The 24,050-nt window shown below is 32.7% G+C and overlaps 4 protein-coding genes across 4 annotated transcripts; 2 read left to right on the top strand and 2 right to left on the bottom strand.

Annotated features, from left to right (window-relative positions):
• Positions 1-2,474: 2,474 nt before the first annotated feature.
• On the bottom strand, positions 2,475-7,330 carry Fkbp45 (45 kDa immunophilin FKBP45). The gene is made up of 8 exons (XM_013314548.1): positions 7,134-7,330; positions 6,555-6,782; positions 5,782-5,960; positions 5,261-5,409; positions 4,672-4,900; positions 4,286-4,453; positions 3,748-3,920; positions 2,475-3,298 (listed from the first exon to the last, which is right to left on the bottom strand). The coding sequence occupies exons 1-8, from the start codon at positions 7,141-7,143 to the stop codon at positions 3,217-3,219; spliced, it is 1,218 nt and encodes a 405-aa protein (XP_013170002.1). The 5' UTR covers positions 7,144-7,330; the 3' UTR covers positions 2,475-3,216.
• Positions 7,331-7,781: 451 nt separating this feature from the next.
• On the top strand, positions 7,782-9,021 carry RpS17 (ribosomal protein S17). Its single transcript, NM_001312406.1, is given in 3 exon segments — positions 7,782-7,833; positions 7,961-8,112; positions 8,751-9,021. Coding segments are annotated over 3 exon segments (402 nt in total). The 5' UTR covers positions 7,782-7,830; the 3' UTR covers positions 8,998-9,021.
• Positions 9,022-9,762: 741 nt separating this feature from the next.
• Positions 9,763-15,516, top strand: LOC106119486 (ubiquitin carboxyl-terminal hydrolase 3). The gene is made up of 10 exons (XM_013314510.1): positions 9,763-9,993; positions 10,790-10,934; positions 11,295-11,619; positions 11,983-12,330; positions 12,913-13,061; positions 13,421-13,520; positions 13,797-13,928; positions 14,177-14,319; positions 14,686-14,811; positions 15,192-15,516. Exons 1-10 carry the CDS (start codon positions 9,903-9,905, stop codon positions 15,373-15,375), a joined length of 1,743 nt encoding a protein of 580 aa, XP_013169964.1. The 5' UTR covers positions 9,763-9,902; the 3' UTR covers positions 15,376-15,516.
• A 2,722-nt stretch (positions 15,517-18,238) lies between these two features.
• Positions 18,239-20,080, bottom strand: LOC106119485 (uncharacterized). The gene is made up of 2 exons (XM_013314509.1): positions 19,949-20,080; positions 18,239-19,706 (listed from the first exon to the last, which is right to left on the bottom strand). The coding sequence occupies exons 1-2, from the start codon at positions 19,998-20,000 to the stop codon at positions 18,244-18,246; spliced, it is 1,515 nt and encodes a 504-aa protein (XP_013169963.1). The 5' UTR covers positions 20,001-20,080; the 3' UTR covers positions 18,239-18,243.
• Between the last annotated feature and the right edge of the window lie 3,970 nt (positions 20,081-24,050).

The following is a 24,050-nucleotide window of genomic DNA, read 5'->3' as shown; positions in this document are numbered from 1 at the left end:
GCTTAAATTAAGTATTAAAGTATTTACAGTTCACGCTTGTTGTTAAAAAATATCAGGGCAAATTCGTAATAAGAAAAAATCTTTGCCAATTTTTGAATGCTTAAATTTTATTTATCTGTTGTAAGTACTGATAGATTTTTTTGTTTACACTATGCAATATAATATTATTCCTAATATTAATTTGAACAGGGTATTAGATGTTATTTAGAGCTATTTTTAAATTAAATTATATATTTAAAGTTAACGTTTTGTTGTATTTAATTTGAGAGTTACGTATAAAGATTGTATATTTCCTACGTTTTAAGAAATAAATAAAAGTATTTAAAATATAAGAAGTTTATTGATATATGTAATATCGAAAATATATAAAAAAAATCCTAAATGTTTTCTTACTCAAGTTACCCTTATGTCTGATAGAATATGTGAAGAAATAAAAATTTATTTTAAAGGAAAGTATTTTATTTCTATATCTCTACCCAAAAATAGGGTTCTTGCAGGCCGCGTATTTATTAAAAAAAAAACTTTTCAGAATTACCTTAATGTTATTGTAAAAAATCTTTCACTTTAAATTCCGATCAAAAGTTTCGAAAATCAAACATAAGAATAAATTTTATTTTTCACAAAGTATTTAGGTAGGTACCTTTTCTATACCTGGCCACAACCATAGAGTCTGATGTTCTTGTCTATGGATTTAATTAAACGTCAAATTCATATCTTCATATCAGTCAAATTTGTTATTTTGACGTGCCACAAATTACGACTTAACAAAAAAAATTAAAAAATCTCATAATTTTGCCTGTAAACTAGCCTGTGATTAGAATCAAAAATTTTATTTAACAAAACTTAAAACCAATATCAACATGGTTTGCGTTCCGTGTTTTATCATTCCAGTTCTATTGTTTTTGTGGCACAAATTTATTCAGCCTTATGTCCTACGTTTCTGGAATCCTTGGGCCGTTAAAGACGCTGATGGAAATGTAAAGACTGATTTCCCATTCAGTTGTGAAGGTGGAGTCTGTTCATTTGGAAAAAAACAGGTGAAGAACAAAACTGAAATCACGGAGCCAGAACCAGCGGAAGAGAACAATCCACAACAAAGACACGATACTCGAATAAAAAGTGATTAGAAACAAACGGACGAATGAGGAAACTATATAGCAAAATGTTCCATCAAAAAAAAATGTATAGACTATTCTAGAACTAGATGATTTTAAATCTATGAGTATTATTATAAATCTCTAGTCTTATTGAAAGCTATGTTTTCAATATTTTACCTTGACTATAATATGTGACAACATCGGAAATAACTATGTTGTATTATTGAAAACCTTGAAAACTTATGTGTAATGGTGATTCCACAAGGGCATTTAAATAAATATTATTTATTGTAACTTAAATAACAAATTAAAGATCTTTTAAACAAATGGAATTCTTATTACAATACTTTATGCTAGTGGAAATAGCTTCGGATTTACCTTTTTTAGCTTTGTCAGTGCAATGATTACTGATTTTACATCTAAAGACTAAATATTTCTACCAATTTTCTTATGTTAGTATCATCCCCTGGAGTGTCAAAGAGGCAGAGGATTATTTTTAAATAACCAGATACTTGTTCTTTGTTTTTCTTTTTTCAACATATGTAAACATTAAACAAAATAAATATAATAATAAAAATAAATAAAACATACTACCACCATCAAATAACGCGTTGCAAGGGTTGGCGAAGTATTATAAGTAAAGTAGCACTTACCAGCTTGTTGCTCCGTTCAACGTCTGCAGATCATTTTTGGTATCAGTCGAGTAAATCACTATCAAATAGTCTAAAAGTGCTAGCAATTCTCCCCTACTGTTGCACACAATGCACTAGTGCCCGTAAGCTCACTATAGACGCCTCATTATCAAACCGAACGCGAAACCGCAGACTTAGCGACGCTATAAAACCGACACTTCCGATGTGCTACTCTTTCCGTTAAACTTCCGTCCACTCCCGATGATGAACTCTCAACTACTTCCGCTTTCCCCGCATGCGATCATTGCGGTAAGGGATTTTTTAATCTACCCACTTGTGAAGGAATAAAAAGCATTATAATGCGTATAACGAACCGCGAAATTTGAAATAGTGCATCTGTACCAAACAGCAATAATATATTTTTAAAGGCAATAACTCACCTAAATCGTTCGAAATCTTTCTAATACTATAATACGAATGTTTAGATGTATGGATGAATGGATGTTTGTTTGAAGATATCTCGAGAACGGCTGAACGGATCTCGATGAAATTGGGCATACATATAGAAAACATAGTCTGGAAGAACTGATTGTTTTTTTCATTCCGAGCGGACGGAGTCACAGGTGACCGCTTGTGGTGTTATCGATAAAAAAAATAAGTAGAATAGGAAGATATAAAAGAAAGGTTTTCAAAAAATAGTAATTTAATTAAATGAACGCTGCAATACTTAAAGAAAATTAACAACTGGTTTATTCAAATGTTTATTTTACAGTTTCAAGTCAAGTACACTTACAATAACTAAGCACGGAAAATTAAAATATCAGATAAAAAAAGTGTTGTAAAACAAAATTTTAATTTTATCTTCACATGTCTAAATCCTGTTTATTTCAATAAGTAAATTAAGTTGCCTATGTTTTATGCTAGTTGGCCACTAGTATGATTTTATTGACCTATTTTTGATCAAATACATTTTGTGATAAAAATGTTTTTTTTCTTTTATTATATTTTAATTATGGCAATACCAAAAAATCTAGTTTTCAAGGCTGCCGATGGATTACTGTGGCAATATCTTAAACTTTTTACATGACACAAAATTTAATTTACTCCTTAGGTTGATCACAGCCAGTCATTTTAACCATTCTTTAATTCCCTCACGGATATTAAATATTGTTCCACATAAAATGTTCCATTTACTGTTGATTTTCGTTGACATTAAACAAATATTTTCTATCACAATGTAAAATTTGATCAAACATTGGCCAATAAAAGTGTCCACCTTAAGTATTACTTAGCTTAAAATGACTTAAAAAATTATTTTTATCATTAATTAATATGGAGCATCTGCAAAAAGCAAATGTTTGCTTGAATTTAATATTTGCAGATACTTCATATTGGCACAATATAAATGCACACAGCATTCATGAACATCAAACATCCATATCAATCATAAAAACCTCAGTGAGGAAACTAGGGTATTATATGAAAACTTATTTGACGTTCTTCAATTCCACCTCAAATGTAAGAGTTGAGTTCGGTGGGATTACTGGCAAGGAACCGTTGGCACCATACCTGTAGACAAAATTATAATTTAGATCAATCTTACATTTTATGTTATCAATCTTACATCATTTATGTTATCAATTGCTGTAACTGACGTACTGAGGGCACAAAGGCTTTTGCAGAATATCAGTATTTTTGCCCCCCGGGGTAATAAACATACAGCTGAGCAAAGGCCCTATCTGTTCTGCATTGCAATACTTAATTGTAATTTGTTGATTTTTTCTTGACAAAAAAAAAACAAATATCAAATTATATGAAGTTGATGGATCTATAGATGTAACAATATATTTTGAATTTATAGGGAGATATAGAAAATTTCAATATTGTTTTTATTTTCTCATTTCTTTGTATTATACTACAAATACCGAGGATTGGGAAGTTTAGGCATAAATTAGTTTATAAGAGCATATTAAAATAATTTTGAATTCAATAAAATGACAAAAATAATGATTTCTTACGCCATCGCTGGTGGGCAGATGATCTTCCTCTTGCCTCCAACTTTCATCCCTGCGACACCAACGTCCCAACCCTTGATGACCTCCTTAGCGCCCAAACGGAACTTGAAGCCAGGTCCCTTCAGGCAGTTGTCGAACATCTTGTTGTTTTGCTTCAACCGACCCTCGTAGTACACCTTAACACATATGAAGAATGGTAATGTATTTGACTATTACATGGTAACTTCAATTTGGTGTTGGATCGAAACAAGACATACCTACATTTTTAACTGTTTGTAATTTTGTAAAATTCATCTTACTTATATTATAAATGCAAATGTTTGGATGCTTGTTTTAATGTATCTCCAGAACAATTGTATGGATCTCACTGAAAATTGGCATAGATGTAGAACTTAGTCCGAAAAAACGCATAGGCTACTAATAAAGTTTTTTTGAATCCTGCTCGGACAGAGTCGCGGGCGACAGCTAGTTGTAAGATGAAACTAAGTAATACCGTAAAATTATAGTGGTTTGTTAACTGATGGTTTGATGTTTACGTTACCGTAACAACTTTGCCAGGCTTAGCGACAGGTCCTGCACCCACTTTAAGATCTTCAATAGCCACTCCACCGCTCAGAGTTTTCTTTTCCTTCTTATCACCAGCTGCATCCTCTTCCTTCTTTGGTTCGGCCTTCTTCTTCTCAGCCTTTTGCGGTGCCTCTGGCTTTTCCTTTTTTTATATAATTGTTAATTAATAACAAACTACTTAACTGTTTAAGTATTTGCAAGTTCTTTTTGCATGACTTCTAATCTTTTACTCTAAACTACATAACTCAATAACATATATCAAATTTCTTATTAAAAAAAAATTAAGATGCTGTTACAAATTATTATGTAATATTATTACTAAGATATGATATTTTAACTATTTTAGATGGTTGAAAATACCTTAGGTTTCTCGACACCGTTCACTTGCGGCGCCTTGCCTTGTTGCATCTTCTTACGGAGCCGTTTCCTCTGATTTTTAGTCAACTTAGACATATCCACTTTAGTTTCGTCCTTGCTTGTGTCGAGGGTGGTGTCCGCCTCAGTGCTCTCGCCTTTTTCATTCTCCTCTTCATCATCATCCTCCTCCTCCTCTTCCCCTTCTTCTTCCTCTTCATCAGAATCTTCCTCACTGGTAAGAAAAATTATTGATGTAGTTTTGTTTCTTGATTGATGGCTTAAGTCTAAGATAATAGCAGTGTCCTTAAACATTTCATATTACAAAGTCAACACATTATGTTCTGTTTGCATTATTCATGACTACCAATTGATTCAGAGCTGGACTGGAATAATGTAAACAAGGTCTTGTCAAGTTTTTTTGCAGTATGTTCCATATTTATGATTCCTTATTCTTTCCGACAAAAATTTGATTTGCACCAAAGCTTGTCTTTCACACAAGCAATTTCATTATAAAAAAATTACATAGATAGATAGAGCATAGTGTAGTTACTAATTAAGTTTTTTTTTAAGACAGCTAGTAATATATAAATACCTGTCATCAGCTTCCGCGGATGTATTCACTTTGAAAGATTCATCATTCTCATCCGTATCTATTTCTCCATCCAGGAATTTCTGCAAATCATCCTCTTCTTCATCAGAGTCTGAGGTTTCTTCAGCTGCTTTCTTACCTTTCTTCTCTTTCTGTACAATAAACAAAATATTCATAAACTATCAATGGATCTGATTTGCGTAATATTGATGACCTTGTAAAACCACACACAGTAAATTTACTACAACCTTGTTGATTAATATAATAAATAATTTAAAGTTATGACTATTTGAAATTTTTTTATTTATGAAATTTTAACAAAAAAATGGTATTGCAATGATTTTGATTTGAGTCCATATAGAATTGGACCCAATCCTTTAACTATACTAATATAAGCACACATACTTAAAAATACAATCTCTGTTGTATATAAATATATGTATGGATTGTATGTGAATTTGTATTGGATATTTCCATAAGAATTTACAAAATATACCTGAAGGGAACTGTTAAATATAGCTTACCTTGGCCTTCTTATTGCTTGAAGATTCCGTGCTGCTATCTAACTGCTTCCTCTTGTTCTTTGAAGACACAGGAGCTGGTGCTTCCTCCTCCTCCTCTGACTCAGCCTCCTCCTCTTCATCAGACTGCTCCTCATCAAAGTCAGGGTCCAAGTATCCAGTCAGGTGGACATTACATTTACCTTAAAAGATGAATTATTGTTATGTTTCTGACTCTCCAAAGGTAAATCCATAATTACATAAACTTTTTTAAAAGTAGAATATATTTAAATGTATGGTGAAATTGTTATTTAAGTGCAAGGAATTAAAATTAATAATTTGTAGCCTATGTGATCCTTCAGACCATGCTCTATATGTATGCCAAATTTCATAGAGATGCCTCCAGCCCTTCTGGAAAAACCTTCAAACAAACATCCATCCATCTAAACATTTACATTTATAATATAAATATGAAGAATGATAGAGTCTCATCGGAAGTACTACTTATCAACCACATTTCTTATAAAATTTAACCGATTAAATTATGGAACACATTGGCTACACTGATTGAGTTTTTTTATATATCCACGCAGATGGAGTCACGGGCGACAGCTAGTTTCTTATAAAATTTTACCTTATTTAATCAGTGAAATATCCCAATAACTTTTTCCATCAAAGTTTCAACTAACTCACAACGACTATATTTACTTGGGTGTGAAAAACTGAAAATGCCGTATGAAAGCAAAACACCAATTCTAAGACCTTCAAATTATATATGTATTTTTAAGGTTACTTACCATTAGTTAAAAATGCAACAGAGTCTCCGATCTTAAAATAGAGGTCTAATGGTACTTGTATGCACTTGTTTTTTTGCAGTGTGCATACAAGGAAGTTTTTACCATCAACCACCACCATAACTTGGCATGGGTCATTGTCGCCGGTGGAAATATCCATCGCCGCTTGCGAAATGTGGAACGGCTTTTCCACCACTTGGGTGTACCGTTTGTTCGGTTCCATAATAAGCCCTGAAAAGAACTCTGTACTGTGAGTGATAATTTCACCACAAATTTCAAATAGTTATAAGTATTATATTGTAATATACATACTTCGATTTGCAAATCATAATTACAGTTATTTTGAAATTTCTGGTTTAAAAAGTAAGTACGCGTGCGTGCAACCTGGGAGACTCGATAGCACATTAGCGTTAAAATTCTCAATTAATATAGAAAACCAATACCAAAAATAGATGTATAGAACTATTACGATGCCTTCCATGATCATTTAAAGATCTAACAAAATGTAAAAATGCAGGAAACATGAAAGATACCACTGTAACACGTGGTAACAAAATGCGGCCGGCTAACTGCGAAACTTACCCCAAAACATTTTGATAGTTATTTATAACAACTTTGTCAATATTCAGTACACTTATAGTAATATTTAATATCAGGCGGATCACAATCAACTATTAAAAAATTCACACTGAGGAAGCCGCTCACAAGGATCTCAGACAAGGCGGTAAAATTAACGAATGAGAGAAAATGAATTGGATTGAAATTGAAATGTTGAAGAGATGCTTTGTCGATGGTCGATTTTATCGATTTTAAAAACAAAAAAAAAAAAATAATATCGATGCGCTCAAATAGCTACGTTGTTTAAAAGAGAACATATTTGGAAGAAAATGGAAACGTTTTCACAACAAACAAAAGAAAATTTATTTTTCATAAAAAAACATTAGTTCGTTGTTATATTTCTAAGGTACTTGGTTAAGGAAATCTGTGAAACGGAAACTTGTTTCCTATCAAAATCGTATAAACCTTTTATTTACTCATTTTTATTTCTTTGACAAGAAGAATCTTCTTAAAAATTTTATTTTAGCGTCGTATATTTCCAATTGAAAAACATCGAATTTGCAATGTTGAGTTCGCAATCTACATTTTAAATGCCTATATAATCTGTAAGAAGCTATAGAGAAAAATTTCTTGTCTTTGGTTTTGTCTGACACTAGTCTATGCCTATTGAATTTTTGCTCTTTTCTGTTTACTGTCAAGTGAAGATTGCTGTGTTTTCACCATGGTAAATTTTAGAAATTGTTAAATCCTGAAATACTGTTTCAATCACTGATTCTTTTACTTTTTATTAACATCAGTTTACTATCTAGTTGTGAAAGAAATAGTGAAATATAAGTATTTGTAACTTTCAGGGTCGTGTCAGGACTAAGACCGTCAAGAAGGCAGCGAAAATTATTATTGAAAAATACTACACAAGATTAACCCTTGATTTTGACACAAATAAGAGGATATGCGAAGAAATTGCTATTATTCCAACCAAGCCTCTTCGTAATAAAATTGCCGGGTAAGTTTTTGGAATAATTAATTCAAAAAATCATAGTAATTATTAGTTTGAATGTTTAACCTACCAAAATGTATGTCTGTCTGTATCTTGTATGCAAACATTGCATTTTAACTATAAAATTTCTGAACTATAAAATTAACGTACATATTTATATTGATTCATTTATCACGGAAGAGATTGACGGATGTTTATCAGTACGAAAAAAAAACAGAGTAGACCAAGCACGAGCGAAATAATAATTTTACCAGTAAATCATTGTTAATACCTTTAATAATTATACCTATGAATACACAGGTATAATTTATTAAATATTTTATAAATGTGCAACTTACCGAAATATAAATATGTGGTTTGGTAAAAAAAGCTTGGAATTATTGATTTCTAAGGTACTCTATTCATATTTGTCCTATTTTAAACCTTAATGGTATTTACTAGCATAATGCTTGGTTTTCATTATACCAATTGTATGCTAGCACTATTTTCATGAGAGATTCTTACCACAATAGGTCAAGCTAAATATCTGAAGCTGTAACATCATAGGCAACCAGTTTTTTATGAACCATTAGTTAATTTATAAACTATGTATTATAAAGGAAAATTGGACATGGACAAATTTTATACATTCATTATTGTTGCAGATTTGCGACTCACTTGATGAGACGTCTTAGGCACTCACAAGTACGTGGTATTTCTATTAAACTGCAAGAGGAGGAGCGTGAGAGACGTGATAACTATGTTCCAGAAGTTTCGGCACTTGAACATGACATAATTGAGGTTGACCCAGACACCAAGGACATGTTGAAGATGCTAGACTTTAACAACATCAATGGGCTTCAATTGACCCAGCCTGCTACGCAAGGAGGCTATGGTGGCAGACGTAATTAAGGAGAATAAAATATAATATCATAATTAAATTGTTTATGTTTATTTCCTTTGTACCCGTGGACTTAGCATGAATATTTGTGACAAGTGCCTGTGTTTGTCATCGTTATTTACGTTAATATTAGTATGAGCTTTTTTTGGTGATAATTTGATGGTGCTTGACTCAAATATTCATGCCCTACAATGTAAATTTTAGTGAAATGTAGAGTTGTTGACCACTTAAAATTTCTGACCATTCATATTGTTTTTACGCTATAGAAGTAGTTTGAAGGGGCACAGTTACATGATATCTTTGCATAAGATGTAACTGGTCTGGGTTATTTAGAAAAAAGTAGTACTTGATTAAGATTTTAAGAACATATTTTGGCGCAAATTTTTAATAAATATTGGGTATTTAATCCAATATTGACTGTTTTGTTGCTTTTTTTTAAAAATTATAATGAATATATTATTACTGCACAGTGCTGTTAAGTCCGTTACTGCTGTGACAATTCATTAAATGGTTGATTATTGTGGGAAAATTGAGTATTTAAAGCAGGTTTCTATGTTTCAAGAAAGTAGAATATAAAACATCATTTTGCATACGCAAAAAGTACTTTTTTTTTCTTAGTTTAAAAGAAGACTGGACGTATATGATATTGATTATAAAAGTGCATTTAATTGTATTTCAAAACAAAATTTTAGTTTGGGTGCGTGTATCCGAACGCGATAATTGTTATGTTTATGGGTGTTGCCTGCTCGTCGCATACAATACCAACATTTAAAATGTGGAGTGATAATATGTCGATCTCGTTCGTTTCCGAAGCCTAAGTGGCTGCGCATAGCGGAGTTTGTAGTTTTTTCTATATTTCAATGAATTAAAAATCGTCTTTTATTTAGATTTTATAAGATTTATTTTATTATGAATAATGGAATGTACTCATTTATTAGATAACGTCAAAGTGGATAAGAATTCCATCTTTCAGGACGGCACTATCACAAAGAACTTCAAATGTTCAGGTAAATTGCTTAATTGATTTTTATAATAGGCTGTATTAAATACGTTTAAATTCCATCTAGTTATTGTACTATGTTGAGCTATGTTCGATATGGGAGGTTAGATTAAAAAATCAATACAGTGAACTTAAAATAATCAGCTGTTCGGAGTGGGGGAGGGGAGGCGGCATGGGTGACCGCGAATGACGTGCCAAGCTATCGCCTTGCGTATTAAATAAAATGAATGCCAATTACTTCTAGATGATTAAATATCAAACTCAGGACACAAAAAACTCTTTCTCGAGAATAGCATCTCAATTTTGTAGAATAAATTTATACTTTTAAACTATACTCGAAATAAACTCATTATGCGCGAAAAACGGCTTCTAAATGACTCACTAAGCAAAACATTTACTCGATCGCTGCTAGCATAAATTTATTTTGCGTCGTTAACCTAATCTGTGACATCAGCCGAGTATGTAAAATTTGCAATCGGTTTATATACAACTCTTATCATATGATGTATTCAATAGATATTTGCTAATGCACCACTGTAGATATAATATGTACGACGTTGTATATATATGCAAAAAAAAACAAATCAATAAAACAAGTTATGCTAGGGACATAAAACAACTTCAACAAACACCAACATTTTTATACCTATTCCCTTTATATCTTTTTTTAGAATTCTGTGGATTATAATTTTTATGTCACAAAATTTAAAATTTACAATTTACTTCAGATATTTGTTGTATGATAGAAACTTCATAAGTAATTTCGGTCATCCTGTATAAATGTAGAACAATGAACATTTCAGAATGTACAACACCAGAACAAAATTGGCTGTGCCTCCAATGTGGGGTTGTCAATTGTGGTCGCTACGTGAAAGGGCATGCACAGTCCCATGCAGAGGCTGCCAATCACTACTTATGCATGAGCTGTGATGCATATTCAGTATACTGGTAAAACAATTTATTATAATTTACAAAAAAATTGTACTTCTACATCACCAAAGTACTCTTGCCTGAGCAGCCAAGAGTACTTTGGTGTTGTAGTTTGGTGGTTGCATAGATAGAGCTATCTACCTATTAGGGGTGATTTACTACTAAATCCATAGTGACATAAATTTTGGGTAACTTTTAAATAGTCATTAAAGTATTTTATATAACCTCTTTTATTGGGAGTGTCTCTTGACAGGCAGACGTATAGATAACAAAGTGATCCTATAAGGGTTCCTTTTTTTCCTTTGGAGGTACGGAACCCTAAAAATAAACTGGAAGTGAAACAAAATGTGATATAAAAATTTATTTGTTTTATTCCAGCTATAAATGTGACGATTACATTAGCAATGATATGGACAATGAGATAATATCGGAATTGAGACGAAGTTTGATGCATTCCGGTGGACATGATGGAGATGACAACAGTGAGCCGAGTAAAGAAGAAAACGAGGACAGGGATGAATTGAACAGTCGTTTATTTGACAGTATTATGAATGATACACCATTGTCAATAGACAGCAGAGAGAATAGGATATCGGATGTGACGCCCTCTAGCAGTGGCAGTGAAATAGTTAGTGAAAGTACTGGAATTACTAACACTCCAGATATACCGGATATTTATGATAAGCCGATAAAGCCAGCGAAGGTAAATGTTTTGTACAGTTCATGTTGGAATGTTTTAGTTAACAGTGAGTTTCCACTTGTGAAAAATCTGTAAAAATACATATTATTCTTCACATATTTCCGATAATAAAGCGTCAAGCAATTATTTGGCATAATTTAAAAGTTGTGAATCGCGCCAATAGTCTAATGGTTAAGAGTACGGATTTCCGATCATATGGTTGAGAGTTCTAATCCTACCGTTCGACCATTTAAAACCATTCCTAGCACAAGCGTAGAGCCTGGTTGAAATGTTACAAATTTTATTAGTAAATTAATAAATATCTGTTACTATTTAGAAAAAAAGCTATAATTTTTTTTCTCATGTGATTATTTTGCATTATTACAGAATACGGAAGAACCCGTACGAAACCTAAGGTTACGATCACGTAAACGATCTCATTCTGATGATAGCAGTTCCATAGACACGAATCAGCACAAAACTAAAGAGAAAAAGATGTCACCATGCAATGGAAAGACACAGCGAGAAAAGAAAATACTCGGCTTAAAGAATCTAGGGAATACATGTTTTATGAACGCTGTGTTACAAAGTTTGAACAATATACAAGAGTTTAGCTGCTATTTCAGTCAGCTACCATCTCTAGAGATGAAAACTAACGGCAGAAAAGTATATCATTCCAGGAGTTATACACGGCAGGAAATGCATGATGTGATTATGGCTGAAGAATTGAGAAAAGTAAGTATTTTTTTTTATTTCAATATTTGATCATTAGACTTGCCTATTGATACTGGCCACTAAGAAAATAGAAGCAAAAAAGTGTTGTGATAAATAAATTTGACTCATCATCATCAGCTCAGTATACATCCCCACCGAGGAGCTCGGAACCTACCCTAAGTTAGGGCTGACTTGCATTTTTACATGCTACCTAGTGGATTGTTTTTACTAAATGCTTTTATGGATATATCTGATAAATTTGAATACAGTCGGAACTTTGATATGCGAGAGTCCAAGGGACTGTGATATTTTTTATTCGATTAACTTTCTCTTTAATCCGAAAACCAGGTCTGCAGACTAGACAATGACTGGCTTATTTACTTACTGGCTAGTTTCTTGCTTATCTAGGTTCAGCTGTATTGTTTAAAATTTTATTTGGATTAATTTAAGAACACTGTACTTATTTAAAAGTTGGCAAAACAAACATTTTACCTTTTTCAGTTTTATTGCTATTATAAGTTTCTTCCATATATCTTAAACATTTTCATAACATTAATATTTTTGGTCTTTATAATGTGTGATATATTTTGTGGTTTATTCCAGGTTTTGATAAACTTGAACGCGGGTGGATGTGGTTCAAAAGGCGCCATATCTCCGGAATGCCTGTTCCTTGTTATCTGGAAGGTGGTGCCGAGGTTCCGGGGCTATCAACAGCAAGATGCACATGAGTTCCTGAGATATGTGCTGGATAGGTAATTTGAACTTTTATATTTTTACTAGTGCATAGATCTAGTGGATTTTTTTTAGTAAATGCTTTTATGTTTATATCTCATTCCTTATGTAATAATTGAAGATATAAAATTTTACATTAGCCATGATTATCATACATCAAATATTAAGATCTATGACATTGTAAATCCTACAAGTATTATAAACATGAAAGTATGTATGGATGTTTGTTTGAAGGTATCTCCGGAATAGCTCAACAGATCTTGATGAAATTTGGCATAGATGTAGAAGATAGTCTGGAAAAACACATAGGCTACTGATTATGTTTTCTTTTTTGAGTCTCGGGCGACAGGTAGGAATAAAACTAATTTGAATATTGCAGATTGCACACGGAGCTGCAGCAGCTGTTGCCGGAGCGCGCAGAGCGCTCGCCCGCCGCCTCCATCGTGACGGCGGTGTTCGGCGGCACGCTGCAGAGCGAAGTTAGTACTCTTACAAACTTTATCTCTGCTCTGAATGAAAAAAAAATCTCGCTCTCTATACATGTCGTGACTTGTGTTTATCTTACTTATATTACAAATGCGAATGTTTAGATGGATGGATGTTTGTTTAAAGGTATCCCCGGAACGACAGACGATTTAGAACATAGTCTGGAAGAACACATATGCTACAATTTTTTTTTAATTCGGAGCGGCCGGAGTCGCGGGCGTCAGTTAGTTATATTGTATTAAATGTCATAAATGTCATATTATTGGCAGGTGCGTTGCCTCGCTTGCGGTACTGAGAGCAAGAAGTTCGATCCGTTCCTGGATTTATCTCTCGAGTTACCGGAGGCTGGCCGCCATGACGCTCCCGTCTCGTTGGCTGAATGCTTGGCGAGTTTCGTACAGGTAACAACTTATTTTGTTTTCTATTTGTTAGATTTTTTTTTACTTGAAGTTAGGTTATGTTAGGTATTACTATGACTATCTTAAATTTCACTTTCTATTTTTTTATTTTAATATGTCCTTGAACAGTGTTACGATTTTTCAAAAATCAATCTATTTTTTGAAAGAAAATGGTCCAGCTGACAATAGCAGATTAGAATCTACGAGCCCCAGTTTGGTGAGAGCGAGAACTAAGCTATGGTTGCCTGCAGGTGGAGGAGCTGGCTGACACGGAACGGTACTACTGCAGCAGCTGCAAGTGCAAGCAGAAGTCCACCAAGCAGTTCTGGATCCGCCGACTGCCCAATGTCCTCTGCCTGCATCTCAAGAGGTTCCGATGGCATAATTACTTCAGGTAAATACACGAAATCTTTGCGTGAAATTTGACACAGTTCATCAAAAGGCAATAATCTAGGAATTAATGATTATTTATCAGACATATATATTTTTTATCTTGGATAAAATAATGTCTGCGTTTTATAATACTAGCGGTCGCCTGCGACTCCGTCCGCGCGGAAGTAAAAAGAACATAATTAGTAACTAATGTATTCTTCCCAACTATGTTCTATATGTATTCCAAATTTCATCGAGAACCGTTCAACCGTTCTGGATATACCTTCAAACAAACATCCATCCATCTAAACATTCGCATTTATAATATTATTAAAAGATAGTTTACACTGAATTGAGGGTAGTTTTAACGAAAGTTTTTGATTTTCAGGACAAAAGTGGATACGAGCATATCGTTCCCGCTGCGCGCGCTGGACATGTCGCGCTTCGTGCCCGGCTCTCCGCCGCGCGACCATCTCTACGACCTCGCCGCTGTCATCGTGCACCACGGCTCCGGGTCAGTGCTCCACCCCCCACAACACCTGCACCCACTACACCCTCCGCACAACCATAGAACCTCAAACACCATAGACCCCCAATAATATGGACCCCCCCAACCTCTCACACTCCCATAGCTACAAATAATTATTGTTTAACCCAGTGTACAATTTTCATAAAGAATGTTTTTATCAGAAATCTACAGTAAGCGACTTAAAATAATCATTAAAAGACTCTGAGTATAATAGTTTAAAACAGTAAATATTATTTTTCCATCCGTCTTGATCTGAAAATTCAGAGAGTTCGTAGGATTCCGGTTTATGTCTAAATGTACCTTTATTACTAATTTATCTCTCAAATAGAATATGTGAGGTTTATTTTGTGATGTGTTGTATGCAGAGCGGGATCAGGACATTACACCGCGTTCGCCATCAATGAGGAGCAATGGTTCCACTTCAACGACCAGACTGTGCGCGCCAGTGACGCGGCCGCCGTCGCCTCCTGCAAGCCTTACATACTGTTCTACATACGTCGCGAGCTCGCCCTGCCCGCACCGCCAGCTCTGCCCGCACTGCCCTCCTGACACACACAGGTATAAACTATGGATTTATATTTTATCTGTGGCATTATCACCTATTGATTGTCAATTTCATCATCATCAGCTCACTATAAGTCCCCACTGAGGGGCTCGGAGACTAAGTTAGGGTTGACTAGGCCATAGTCAAGCACGCTGGACAAGTGCGGGTTGACTTCACACATATCTTTGAATTTGTAGGTGAAATTGTCAATTTCAACTATAATATATAATTCATATAAATTAGAAAAAAAAGCTAGATTAAGAATTGGTCAAGTAATAGTATTGTTTTTGGCGTATTTTAACTAAATGTATGATTTAAAAGAATGATGGCAAATATCTGCAAATCTATATATATAAAAATCAATTGCTGTTTATTAGTCTCGCTAAAACTAGAACGGCTTAACATTATCTTATCTTGGTCTTGAAATGTTCGTGGAGGTCTAGGGAAGGTTTAAAAGATGAGAAAAATTCGAATAAATGCCGGGAAAATTCTTAAAACAGTCCTTTTCTTTTCCCATATAAACGGATGAATGGATTTCACTGAAACTTGGCATAAATGTAAAACATAGTCTGGAAAAACATAATAATTATTTTTTTAAACAACGCGCGGACGGAGTCGATTTTAGTTTAAAATAAACCCAGTGAGATTATAAACTGACGAAATTGACAATCAGTCGGTAAGATGCTTTAAGGAAGAGGTGGTTTGCACACAATTTGTAAGTTATGTCGTTTTTGTGACCATGGGTGTGAAAACATTTCTTTGTGTTTCTGTATGTCAAAGCCCATAGGAATATCAAATCTTGACGTCAAAGCAACATTGAGTACTTTTGTCGCCAAAAATGATTTTTTTAAATGTATGTATGTTTAATTACACTCAAATATTCAGTATATACCAACCCCTAAAGAAATGACATATGTCATGGAATAATTTTTTTTTAAACGACAAAAACTTTTTTTGACGGATAAAATGACTCGATATCACAATCAATTTTAATAGTTTTGCAATTAAAAAAATATATTTTATGTAAAAATCGAATAAAGTCTTGTTTTAGTTTAAATGACATTATCATTAAATAATCATAATAGTCTGATCAGGAATATAAAAAACTTAGCAGTTTGAAAAATAATGCAAATTATTTGCGTACATTCAAATGTAAAGCGCTACCAGACCTGGATTTTTATATTCTTAGTTAGGCTATATTTTTTTATCTCTTACATTGGGTAACTCATGAAATACCAGTACAAAAAATATGATTTCTCTGTTTTTTAAATAGAATGTTGACTTTTGGCTTCGTCGGTGGAAACTCACTGTATTGCCACTTGAAAAAGTCACATGTTAATCTGAAATATTTGTTTTTTTTGTGTCTTCTGTATGAATTAAGATTAGATACACTTACTGTCAAATAATAGTGTATTCAGAATTAAATAAAATTTGTTTTTTTTTTAATTTTTTGATATGTCAAACAAATGAGCAGCTATTTTTATTCAATGAATTTTTTAATCATAATTAAAAGTGTAAAACATCTATGAACAATATCACTCTCTCTGTCTTTTCTAATAGAAAATGACAAGGATGGGAATATTGAAATACATATGAGATTTTATACACTAGTATTTTTTACAATTTAGATTTTTAGGTACAAAATATAAAAGTTTTTTTTTTACAACAGCATTCCTAAGTTTGAGCTGGCCTCAAATTTGTCATTTAATCTGTTTAAGTAATTTAAATATATCACAAACATCACATTTGCGAGATCTTAAAATATGTATTTAAGAACTTCAATTGCATATTTCATTTAAATGATATAGGAATATATATGAATCTAGCTTCATAATATTAAATGTATATAAGTAAAATATGAATTTAATCATTCGTAGTGCATTCGCGAAATATAACACAAATATAGTGCAGTCAAAGATATCTGAACCGGTGAGAGGCGCTGCTATCGCGGTAAAATCTTTCAAAAAATATGTTTTTTTTTAAATTGAGTAAACATCCACCTGGATTCGTCATAATAGTGAAGTGATCGCTGCCCATAGACATCCGCAATCGCAAAAGCGTTGCCTACCTTTAATCGACGGAGGAAGGGACACAGAAAGAGAATGCTTCCCCTTCTTATGCCTTCGTCAAATCCACTTCCCCTTCCCATCCTTTCCCATGTACACGTTGGGCATAGAAAATTACATAAAAGAAAAAAACGTGACAAGACACAATGCAAGGCCCTTGTGCTTTTTTGACTTTGACAGGAGGGCGCTAGTGAGCTGTCATAATTTAGTTTGACTTATGCCCACCGTGTCAGATAACTTTATCGGTCTATATAATAATACTCATTAAAATAGTCGGTTAATAATTGCATTTCGCTACGTAAAATTTAAAATTACATCGTAAATATATAATCCGTAATTCAATTATACCTTAGCAACTAAATGGCTACAAATACACGCATGTAATGTTGCCAGATTGAAAAAAAACTATTCAATTTAAAATGTAAGTAAAATAAAATAAGTAATAGATGTAAACACTGACAGTCTCATAATAATAATTTACCTCTACATTTATATGCTAAATTTATTCGTCTATATATGTATATGTTTAAAATTATGTATGTAAGGTATATTTCATGTGACGTATATGTTGCTGCATTTTCATGTCATATATCCATTTAAACATATTTTACTTATAGTTATGTTGGCAAATTTTGTGATAGTATGAACATGTGTATATAGGATGTTTGAATTTGTGTCGTGATTTTTTTTCTCTCTTTACAAAGTACCTTAATGAATAACAGGTGTTTTTTTTGTGTAAGTACTCCATTAATTGGAAATTTGTGATTGAATTTAATAAATTCACCAATATGAAAAGTTTTGTTTTATTTATTTACATATTTTACAGCATTGAAAATATTTAATGATATATTTGAACCATGATTTTTTCTCATCGTTTATATCAGATGGAAGCGAGAGGTGTAGAGATGGTATGCTATCAGTAATTGGTAAGTATTGTGCCCATTCTACTGGTTTTAATAATGTCATATTTTTATTTAATAGTCTATCACCTGCGCACCTTATAATATTTACAGGTTTTTGGATTTCCTCAATCTTTTTCTCGTCTATATCAAGATTTTCTTCTTTGTTTTCATCTTTGCTACCAATCCATTCATCTCCGTTAAGTTTTTCAATAGGATCAGTAATGTTTGGTGATATTGTTTTTAATAAAATTTGTGGTTTTTTTAATTGTATTATTTGTCTGTGATCTCCTTTTTCATCTATTGTATTGTCATCATGATTACTGTCAATTGTTATTTCGTTGTCAACTTCGTTTCTTTTAGGTATGACGTAAGTTAAATCTTTATCTATATTGAGAGGCAAATTGCTTTCTGTGTGTTTGTTTGAAGCAATATTTATTTCACAATCATTTACTATGACATCTGTTAGATTAGTTTTAATCTTTCTTCTACGTTCTCTTGGTGATAAAGCCATCCAATTTATAATGTTTTGCGAAGGTACAGCAGTATTTAAAGCTGGGCTATTTTGTTCTGAGAATTGAGGAGTTACTTGCAATTTTGATACCAACGTTTCTGTTTTATCTATATTATTTGGTGTTGCAATATGCAAAGGTTCAATTACTTCTGTCACCGGTGGTAGTGTTGCCGCTACATAAAAATTTAATCTCGGTATAAAAGACGGTATCGGTGTTGATATTCTTTCTTTATAATCATTATTTTCAAATGACGAGGAAGAAGTACTATCTTCTGTTGATACGTTTTCCGATTCTTCGGTTAGTAAATTTCTATTTTTAAATGAATAAATCCATATTGTTCTTTTGCTATCAATATTCCTGTTATAATTCGTTTCATTTGAGTAGATACTTCTTTTATGATCTTCAAGTACAACGTCACCACATTGTATTATTTTCATACTGTCTTCATTGTCTGATGTAGTTTGATCAGAATCAGCCAGTTCGTTGTTAATTATTGTGAAACAATTTAAAGGATTATTTGGTATCCTTTCTGTAGTTAATGCATTATATAAAGCATTACTTAAGTTACTATTTTCTGTCTCAACGAAATCTTTATTGTCATACGTTAAATAATCAATAGTTTTGTTAACAATTTCAGGTGATACTCTATTCATTCGTCGTTTTGCTCTAGCTTGTGCGTTAACTTTGTACTTAGATTCACTTTCTTTTTCTAATCGTTTATCAACGTAACACCAGGTATGTTGTTGATCGTAATTTTCATCAGAATCTGTTGTGTTTGAATCGTTTAATTCGATGATTTTTAAACTAGATTGTTGTTCTAAGGTGCTTTGGAATGGTATCATTGAGCTGGAAAAATCTGAAACACAATTTTATTATTAAAGATAAGGTAAGTTAATTAAATACCTAGAGGTCCGAAATGAATATTCGATGAACAAAGCAACATCTTTATGATGGAGACCTAAACGTTTTCATAAAACGGGCAAATGACCGTTAGTTCGCATGGCCGAAAATGCCAAATAAAATTTGTTATGGCCCCAATTTTTTTAAAGAAAGCGAGGGAAAGATGTTTTTTTATTTCTATTTAAAAATACTACTTACAATTGTCGATATAAATGTTGCGGTCGATGTTTGGTATGTACGTTTTCTTCATTATATTCTATTTATTTTCTAAGATTCCTTTTGCACTTTAGCAAACATTATTCAAATGTCAATGCCTGTCAAAAGTCATGTCATTTTGAAATTACTTTTCTGTTCAACAAAGAGGTAATGAGTGATAAAAATTAGTCAGAAAGTGACAAAAAGACACAAAAAGTCAATAAAAACAAGTAATTAAAGTAAAAAAAAACTGTAATTTCGAAAACTGTGTAATCTGGTATTGTTGATGTCCATGGGCGTCGTTGAACACCTCTGTGTTCCCGCTGCTCGTCTGCCTCGTTCCCCTTCTGTTATAAAAAAAATCTTGTGCAATTCAATAACATTATGTTTCGTGTTACAGAATATATTTATAAAAGTTTATCAAAAATATTTATAATAAAAAGGAAATTACACAATATCTTACTAATATTATAAATGCGATTTTTTAGAATTTAAGAGGCTTGATGGATGGATGAATGTTTGTTTGAAGTTATCGCCATAACGGCTGAACGGATCTTGCTAAAATTTGGCATAGATGTAGAACATCGTCTGGAAGAACACAGGCTAATTATATTTTTTTAAAATTCCGCGTTGACGGTGTTGCGGGCGACAGCAAGCCATTAATAAAAGTAAAATACGAAACATTAAAAAACTATTTTAAGTAAAGTCAGCTTTGCTTCCTGAAGTTCTATCATTAATGTAAATAGAAATAGTGGTATAATAAAAAAAGGAATAATTTCGCTAAAAGCCCCCGCACTACGTAGGCGCTGCCTGTTGGCGACAACAAAGTGTAAATGGATTGATTGCGCCAATTCTCAGTCACAAAGGGAAGTTAAATTGCATTAAAAGCGCGGCGCAGGCCATTTGCCGGAGCACTTACTCCATTAGACGCGTCCAAATAATGTTACCTAGCGTTTAATATATTGGAGACAACACCTTTGTTACAGTTTTTTACGCTTTATTTTTTATTTAACTAATCAACCCAATTTTCATGGCCAATACATATTTTAGATGCAAAACTTAATATGCTGGGTAAAAGAAAAAATATCAATCCATAGAAAAAGAGCAACCAAATAGTTGTTAAGCTATATTTTTCCTTATTCATGTTCTGGAAATCAATTGTTACCTTCTTACAAATATTAGAAATGCGAATGTTTAGATAGATGGTTGTTTGTTTGAAGGTATCTCCAGATTGGCTGAACGGATTTCAATGACATTTGGCATAGAAGTAGATCATAGTCTGGAAGAACGTTAATTTTTTTAATTCCGCACAGACGGAGTTCCGGAGACCGTTAGCTTTTAATAAGTGTGTTTTTAGGTTATGTCTTCGACATTTTATTATCCTTAAAAGGAAGTTTCCGAAAATGTTTCATTACTTTTTATATCAAATTAATTCCGTATACTATTTTATAATAAAGTTTTCGTATATTAAAAGCGGAGTGTGATATCAGAGGTGATATTAATTAGATGAGAGCGCGCGAGTGTCGCGTTAATTTGCAAATTAGCAGTCGACGGGCGACAGAGGGCGCTGTTCGCTCCATTTGCGACGTCACCTCTCTACTTCACGTAATTTGTAGCCAATGATTTGATTACGTCGCATTTACACCTAAACGTCCGTGTAATGTTATACCAATAGAATTTTCTAAATTATTTGGTTGAATTGATTGTATCGTAGAGATAAAGTGGCTGTTTCCACTGGACGCGGTTGTGTTGAATAAAAGTCGTAGAATCTAGTCGGTGGAATAGCATAAAATAAACATGTATATTAGAATTGATAATTGCAGCTTAAACTAAAAATAAATGTACTCAAATAGTTTTATCTAAGTTTTTAATCATTAAAGATAAAATCAACAATTTTCTATTACACAAACTTTACGATAAAACACGTTAAAACAAAAATTATTTTTTCCTTATAAACTGACTATTAACTACAGATGGATCAAATAAGAAACATATTTTTGTCTATCAAAATATTTTTAATTGTTTTTAGAGTTGGAAAATACTGTAGTATATCATTAGGCGGGTAGATGTATATTTGCTTAATGGAAGTGTTGGATAAAAGCGTCCGCTATCGTCGGATCTCGGGGATAATTAGAAGGGGCACAGAGCAGGCCGAGCCTTCTTTCTTAACATGCCACTTAAAGTTATACTGCCTTCCCACTTCACTTATGTAAGTGTGAAGAACCGCATTTGCGATTTACTGCACTCAGAGACGTTAGGTCTATAAATCAAGCCTTTATATGTTGTTATACTAAACCTAAGAGGGACTTAACGTGCGATAGAAAATAATTCTAACTTATATTTAATCTAACTGAAAAAGTCAAAAAGCTACGAAGTGGCTTCAAGAAGACGAAAAAAAATCCTTGTCTGTCGTCTTTAAAATATCCTACCAAAGTTTTATGAAAATCTGTTCAGTAGATTACTAACGTCTTTAAGTAATAAGTTTTCTATCATTCAAGTTTATAACCAAATTTTCTATTACCTAAGATACGTACAAGAATTGTTTTAGGGAGAACCATTTTATTTAAGACTTAATATACTTAGTTCTTCATATCAAGTTCCCCTTATATCTAATAGCTTTGCTTTTAGTGAAATTACTTTATAAATATTCAATAAGAAAGCGAAAAAACCTTAATAACACAGTATCGTGGCACTAATTGCAAATTATAATGCACAAAGTCCTACCCACATGTTACCTGCTTTTAATAACTGCAGTAAAATACATAGGAACTTAAATAGTGAATACTAATTTTAACTTCACCTAAATATAAATAATTAGGATGTCAATTGACTTTTATAATCTAGAACAAACTTATTCTTTCTCTACCCTACAAATATTTAACAGTATTAAATATTATATATCAATTATGTTTGTGTTAACTTGTGTTCTTTATTTAAAAAATGCGTTTGTTATTTGTATTTGCTGATATTTCCTGAATGAATAACGAAGTGCTTACGTGAAAAGAATGTTATACAAACTTCTTTGTGCGACTGTTGCTGTACAGATCTGTATCGTTCGTGTAGTTCGGAGTGATGTAAACAACCAAACACTAAAGCAGACGCCGCCGTCAGGAGTTCGCAACATTTTAAAAGACAGTGCAACTAGACTTTTTATGACATTACTGCCTGCCATCGAAAGAAACATATGTAAGTAACTCTTATTTAAATTGGTTGATAGATTGTTGAATACTGCGCAGAACGATAAATACGCCAGATCCTGTAAAGTCAACTGTGTCTACTATTGAACAGTATTAAACATGATATATTTTAGGCGTCACAAATCATAGGTTATACAGATTAAAAAACAAATAAAACATTCTTAGACTCAAATTTTAAAAAGATTTAAATAAGAGGTGATAGATGCCAATATGTTTTTGTCTGAATATTATATTTGAAACTTAAATTAACAAATACCAAATGTTTTCAACAACTGTATTATGGCGCGTAAATGGATAGCATGATTTGACATTTTCGAACACCGAATGTTTTAGGAAACACTGGTTTTTTCTGTTCTTTAGTCGGCTAATAGATTCCCCCTTCTTACCAATTTTGTCGTAATTATTGTCACGTTTTGACACAAAATTATTTAGGTAACACTTTCACAATAAATGTTAAGAGTAACTCTCTTATTGATGTCTTTATTCGTGTGTAGAAGGCAGTTTTTACTTTAGCATTGATATTTTTAATATTACGGTATATTATGAAAATATTATATATAAAATTCTCGTGTCACAATTTTCGTTCCCATACTTCTCCGAAACGGCTTGACCGATTCTCATGAAATTTTGTGAGCATATTAAGTAGGTCTGAGAATCGGCCAACATCTATTTTTAATTCCGCGCGGACGGAGTCGCGGGTGACAGCTAGTAAAAATGTATAACTATTATGCCTCACCATCATCTTCGATCGATACTTCTTACTAATATTATGAATGCAAATGTTTGGATGGATGGATTATGGATGTTTGTTATAAGGTATCTCCAGAAGGGCTTGATGGATCTTGCTGAAAAGAATAGATGTAGAACATAGCCTGAAAGAACACATAGGCTAATTTTTTTTTATTTAG

The sequence above is a fragment of the Papilio xuthus genome, unplaced genomic scaffold, assembly GCF_000836235.2.
Source record: "Papilio xuthus unplaced genomic scaffold, Pxut_1.1 DF827461.1, whole genome shotgun sequence".
NCBI classification, from domain to species: domain Eukaryota; kingdom Metazoa; phylum Arthropoda; class Insecta; order Lepidoptera; family Papilionidae; genus Papilio; species Papilio xuthus.
This window is presented reverse-complemented; position numbering and strand designations above follow the sequence as displayed.